Source organism: Malurus melanocephalus, unplaced genomic scaffold (assembly GCF_030028575.1).
Source record: "Malurus melanocephalus ecotype Western Australia unplaced genomic scaffold, MMel_1.1 scaffold_340, whole genome shotgun sequence".
Lineage (NCBI taxonomy): Eukaryota > Metazoa > Chordata > Aves > Passeriformes > Maluridae > Malurus > Malurus melanocephalus.
In genome coordinates, this window is record NW_026623572.1 from 583968 (window position 1) to 589908 (window position 5941).

Below are 5941 nucleotides of genomic sequence, written 5' to 3' on the forward strand. Positions count from 1 at the left end.
GGAGGTGGGGTGGCGATGGAAGGTGCAACACCTGGCTCAACTCCAGTGCTGGTGTTGCCATGGGGTGAAGGTGTTGTGGGAGGGTCTGTGGGAGCTCTCCTTGTGCTGGGGTGGGGATGGGAAGGGTCTTGTGAGTGGCTTCCTGGTTGGAAGATGTCTCTGCTGATGTGTATGGGAGCCAAACCACGGCAATAAAACGAGCTCAGCTCCCAGGGAACCTCCCTGACCCCTCTGTGTTTTCTGTCACTGTCCTGAGCAGTGTCCTCTGGCACTGGGCAGCCCCTTCCCTGTGGCACAGGACCTGTTTGGGGTGGGGCAGCTCTGAGCATCCCTCCTGCCAGCCCGTGGATTTGAGGATTTAATCCAAGGATCCACCTTCAGCTTGGCCACAGGGTCTGTAAAGGGAATAAAATCTGGGACAGCCCAGCCTGACATGGGAACAGGCACCACACAGCACATCCACAACGCCCTAGAATGTGTAGTGCTAAGAAATATTTATTAAAAAAAAAAAAACCAAAGACATCGTAGGTGACACCAGTCACAGTAAAGGATCATTAATCACATTTGTCCTTGAACAATAAATTATGACRTGGAGCATTGTGGTGCCCTTTGGAAGAGGTTGCCATGGAAGGATGCACTGGAAGGATACAGACACAGACATTTCTGAGCCCCTGATCTTCCTATTTTCAAGCAAGAAAGTGCCCTTTGGGGCTGCTCCAGCATCCTGCACCCTCCAGCTTCAATCCATGGATGGGTGTGGGAGAGAAAAACTTGGGAGCACCTGGATTTGGTGCTGGGAAATTCTCTGAATGCACAGGAACAGACAAATCCCAAGGTATAAATATCACTTTCTGCTCACAGAGGTATAAGTAGATGAAGTGCTAAGTTCCAACATATTTCAGTTGTTTCATCACATTTTTTTGCAATTTTACCAGGTACAAAACAGGGTTCGAAACATTTTTTTAAAAGCTACAAGACTCAGGGTTTTTTTAGTTCATTAGCAAAGACTGTTGTGAAAGGTTACAGTGACAATATTTGGTCTCTGAATCTTTAAAAAAAGCATTGAGTTTCACAGTATCAAAAGTGCTTATTAAAGAAATGTGGTGTAAAAACTGCTAWGATGGTTGTGGTTCTGGTGATGAATAATTTAGTGGCTGTAAAAAACAGATTRCTGCAGCATTATACAAATGGAACAGTGCTCAGTTCACATAATTTCTTTTCRTAACAATAAATATAAATAAATTTACAAATAGTAATACTGCCTAGCACAAGAATAGACAGAAGCACAATACACGAAACTATAAACGAATCTATTTCTTTTTTAAAAAATCCTAAAAATAGGGGTAATTCCTAAAACCCTCTAGCCAGTGATCAGTTTAATAGTTCAATAGTACCACTTCCTTCTGGGGTGAGAACTTTTACAAACCTAGATACAACAGTGTCCTGCTAGGGAGGTGAGTTTTCCATTTTAGTGGTTTTGCTCTGTTTTTCCTACCTCCTAACAATAAATTAACAACAGTTAAGTCAGAAAAGCGTTAGTGGTGCAAATGTCTCCGGGAACTGTAGGAAGTCTTTGTCCAATTTGGCAAATTAAGAAAAAAATAACACACGAGGGGCATAATCAACCAACTTGGGGCTGGCCAGCCCCTTGGCTCGTGGTGGCTTCTGTGACAGTGGTGATGCAGCAGCTCCACCACGGCGTAGGATACATTTATTTCCTTTAACTGGGTGATTTTTAGCTCGGTTACATTCCAGTGAAAGTTCCTGCTGCCTTCCAGGTCCCACAACACAAATATCCATRCCCCTACCATGGGGCAAAGTGGTTCTACCAATCCCAGCTTGATTTATTTCAGCCTCACACACTGGGAGCAGCCAACACCCCAAAACGGGACGAGCTCTTCGCATCTTCCCAGCCAGATTTTTACCCAAATCCGGATAAAAAAAAGCCGTCCCTGGGGATCCGTGGAGCGCTGCCGAGCTCAGAGCAGAGGGATGGGTTTGTTGCCTTGGGGGTTGATGTACTGAGCAGCTGCCACATTGTCCAGGGTGGTGTAGGTGGTGTAGAGCCCGGTGACCTGCAGGTCGGAGAAGGAGCGGTCGCTGCCGCTGGACGCGGGCGTGAGGCCGGGCGTGCCCAGCTCGCAGTCGGAGAGATGCAGGGGAGAGTTGCTGAAGGCACCCAGGGTGTCCAGGCTGAAGCTGTCGTCTTTCATCTCCTCCCAAATGTTCCCTGGAAAAGATGGAATCCTGCTCACAGCGGCACGTCCCGCGGTCAGGCTGGGACTGAAGGGCTTCGCTCGCTGCTCGAGGGCAGTACTGCTGTGCAAGGGCAGCAAGTGTGTGTGATCACCCCAAATCCTGAGATTCCAGACCTGTCTGGGCAGTAAGTGTGTTTGATCACCCCAAATCCTGAGATTCCAGACTTGTCTGGGCAGTAAGTGTGTGTATCCCCTACAGATCCTGAGATTCCAAACTCTTCTGGGCACCAAGTGTGTCTATGCCCCCAAAATCCTGTGATTCCAGACCTTTCTGGGCACCAAGTGTGTCTGAGCCCCCCAAATCCTGTGATTACAGACTTTTCTGGGCACCAAGTGTCTATCCCCTCCAAATCCTGAGATTCCAGACCTTTCTGGGCACCAAGTGTGTGTGATCCTCCCAAATCTTGTGATTACAGACTCTTCTGGGCACCAAGTGTGTCTATTACCCCAAATCCTGAAATTCCAGATCCTTCCAGAGAGCACCTGTGCTCTCCAGACACCCAGGACACATCAGGCATCACCCCAAAACCAGGGAATTTCTCCTTGCACAGAAAGGGAACACCAAGACACGAGCAGAGCTCTGATTTTCCCAGGGGGCAGAGAGATGTGGTGTCCCAAATCCAGCTGCTCAGACATCCCTGCTTCCACCCCCTGGAAGTGGGAATCCTGCACTGGRCTGTCCTAGGGATAAAATCCACCAAAGAAAACCCAGCAAATCACCCTGCAGATGCTCAGCCCCATCCCAGACCATCCCTTTGTGGTTTCTGTTGAATATTTTATGCCAACACAACCCCAAAGCCCAGCCCAGCKTTTTCCCCGGTACCTTGCAGCGCGAAGTCCATGATGCTGGGATCCAGAGCATCCACCTCCGTGCTCATGTCCACGGCCACGTTGGGGAAGTCAGGGGCACGTCCCACGGGCTGGTGGGACAGGGGGCTGTGGCTCATGTCCGGCAGGGTGTGCAGAGGGGGCGTTTGTGCGGGTGCTGGGGAGTTGGGGGCCAGGCGAGCCTGGGTCTGGAGCTGATGGTGCAGGGGCAGAGACTGCAGGGACAGCGTCATGATGGGCTGGGGCTGCAGTTGGGACACGGAGAGCCGGCCCAACGGGGGCCCCTCGGGCTCTGCCTGCTTGCTGGGCCGCCTGCAGCTCTCGGGTCTGTCCGTGATCAGCTTGTCCAGCTCTTCTGCCCGTCCCGAGGAGGAAAAGAGATGTTTTAAATTCTTTGTTCAAGCAAGGGTTAACCCCAAAGTGTGACCACACAGGCTGGCACCGTGGGGACAAAGAAATGCCACAATAAAATATATCATAATAGTTTACAATATCATATATATTACAATATAATATATTTTATAATRTAATAACTATAAAGATATTACAAACAGTAATTTTGGGGGCAGCAGGAACACRGTGMGGGACACCAGCCCTACCTGGGTTAGCCATGCTCCTGTGAATAGCAGCCAAATCCTTCCTCTTCCACTTCTGCATCTCCTCCTCCATCTTGTCGATCTTGGCAGGGTTGAGGGCCCACAGGCAGCCCTTGCGGGAGGTGCCACTCAGTTTGTTCTCCACCTTCTCGAAGCATTTGTTCAGGGACAGGTTGTGGCGCACGGAATTCTTCCACCCGTCGGGGGCGGTCTGCGAGGGGCAGGAAGGGGTTGATGGAAGGGGAAAAGGGGCTGGGAAGGGGTGATTCCAGCCCGGGAATGCTCGGGGTACCTTGAAATAGGGGAAGTGCTCCTTCATGAAGCTGTAGATCTCRCTCACGGGCAGGCTCCCGGTCTTGCTGTTCTTCAGCGCCATCGCGATCAAGCAGCTGCGGGCAGGGAATAGTTTGGGATGGTGGAAGGGAGCTTAAAACTCGTCCAGTTCCACCCCGTGGCCTTGGACATTTCCACAGCTTTCTGGGCASCCTGTKCTGGGGCCTCCTCACCCTCCCAGGGGAGAATTCCCTCCCAATATCCCATCCATCCCTGCCCTCTGSCAGWGGGAAGCCATTCCCYKTGTCCTGGTGCTCCAACCTTGGACCTCTTCACACATGAACCGCTGGGATCCTGGGATTTGTGTTCCCAAGGGCTCAGAAATCCCAGAATCACAGGATGRGCTGAGCTGGAAGGRAMCCACAGGGATCATCGAGTCCAACTCCTGGCCCTGCATAGCACCATTTCTGAGAGTCAACCACATTCCTGAAAGGATTGTCCAAACTGTTCTTGGGGTCTTCCCTGCAATCCTCAGATTTTATCCTCTGCGCTGCTGTCCATGAATTAATTTGTTTATTCACTCTTGCCACCCCTCAAAGGCAGCTTCCACACAGCTCCTGGATGGCTGCCAGGATTTTTGTCCCATTCCAAAGGACTCAGGCACTCCTGCAGTGTCCCAGCCATCCCAGGACAGGCTGCAGGCGATGTGCTCCCTGCTCCCCACTCACCTGTAGGAATAGATGGGTTTGGGATAATGCTTGGGGTGCAGCTCCTGGGCAGAGTGGGGAGCCAGGCGGGGCTGGGAGTAGTGTGGCTGTGTCCCRTAGGATGTGTTGTAGATTGCTGCTGGGTTACACTGTGTGCAGACGGAAAAGAAGGGAAAAGTCAGATGCAAAACAGCCGTGGGTGTGTAGGTTTAGGGTTATTTTGGTTTTTTTTTTAAAGACAACTTGCAAGACAGATGACAAGCACATACCGGTACCTGCTGGGGGTTCTGGGCCAGGGCAAACACCTGCTGGGAGTGAGGAGGAGGAGGAGGAGGAGGAGGAGGAAAGAGCTGCTGCTGTGTTTGCAAACCAGGGGACAGCTGCCCGCCCAGGGCGTAGGGGCTCATCTGCCGAGAGAAACACAGCGGTCACTATGGATCATCCCAGGAGCTGGGGCAGGAATGAGCCACCAGTGCCTGCTCTTACGTTTGCTGCGTGTGTGGAGATGGAATTGAGGCCCAGGATCCCCTGTGGGAGGCTGGCCTGGACGTGGATCATCGCTCCGGCCGAGTGCAGCGCGTTCCCCACGGGACCTGGTGCAAGGAGAGGAAAGTGAGGGATGTCAGGAAAAGGGGCTGGTGTTTAAGGGGTGCTCAGCTGGGCACAGGGAAGCTCTGGAGTGGAGAATCCCACCCTTCTGGCTTCCCATCCCCAGAGGAGCCCAGWTTTAACATCTTTCCCAGCTGCTCCCAAAACTCGTTATGGGGGAGTGAAAGGCGGCAGCTGTTGAGCAGCGCATGGTGGTGACAGTGTTTTACAAAATAAAAAAACACCACATTCAGCACTGGCTGGATCTGTGCTCTGGGGCAAGACAGTGGGCTCTCCCTGTGGAATGCCACCGGGAATGGTGTGAGTTTGCCTGGAGGATGTTCACCAAAAAAAAAACCAAAAAAACAAAAGGAGTTCAACCAACCCCTGCTGCAAGTCTTCGTGGTGAGGTAAATGGGGCACTCTTCTTCTGCTGATGTTGAAACAAAGCAGGAAGATTAATTCCCTAATTCTCTAATTCCCTAAATCCCTAATTCCAGAGCTGTTGAAAACCTCTGCAACCCAGTGCTTAAACACCTTTGCCCAGCAGCTGCACTGATCAGAAATTCCCATGGGATCCGAGCCTTGCCAGTGCAGGGACTCTCTCCCTCTTGGAACCAAAGGAAGGCACCAGCAGAGCCCAGCAGGCTCCAGGTCTTTGGACAGGAAGCAAAATTTAGAGCTCTTGAAT

General features: G+C 51.4%; 1 protein-coding gene across 1 annotated transcript in view; it reads right to left on the reverse strand.

The window, feature by feature from the left end:
- Nucleotides 1-1979: 1979 nt before the first annotated feature.
- Nucleotides 1980-5941, reverse strand: part of FOXN4 (forkhead box N4) — a 14280-nt gene continuing 10318 nt past the window's right edge. The window contains exons 3-9 of the mRNA XM_057378115.1: nucleotides 5149-5284; nucleotides 4938-5069; nucleotides 4684-4811; nucleotides 3975-4071; nucleotides 3686-3893; nucleotides 3082-3441; nucleotides 1980-2230 (exon numbers count right to left, since the gene is read on the reverse strand). Coding sequence (XP_057234098.1) covers nucleotides 1980-2230; nucleotides 3082-3441; nucleotides 3686-3893; nucleotides 3975-4071; nucleotides 4684-4811; nucleotides 4938-5069; nucleotides 5149-5284 — 1312 coding nt within the window. The remainder of the gene's footprint in view (nucleotides 2231-3081; nucleotides 3442-3685; nucleotides 3894-3974; nucleotides 4072-4683; nucleotides 4812-4937; nucleotides 5070-5148; nucleotides 5285-5941) is intronic.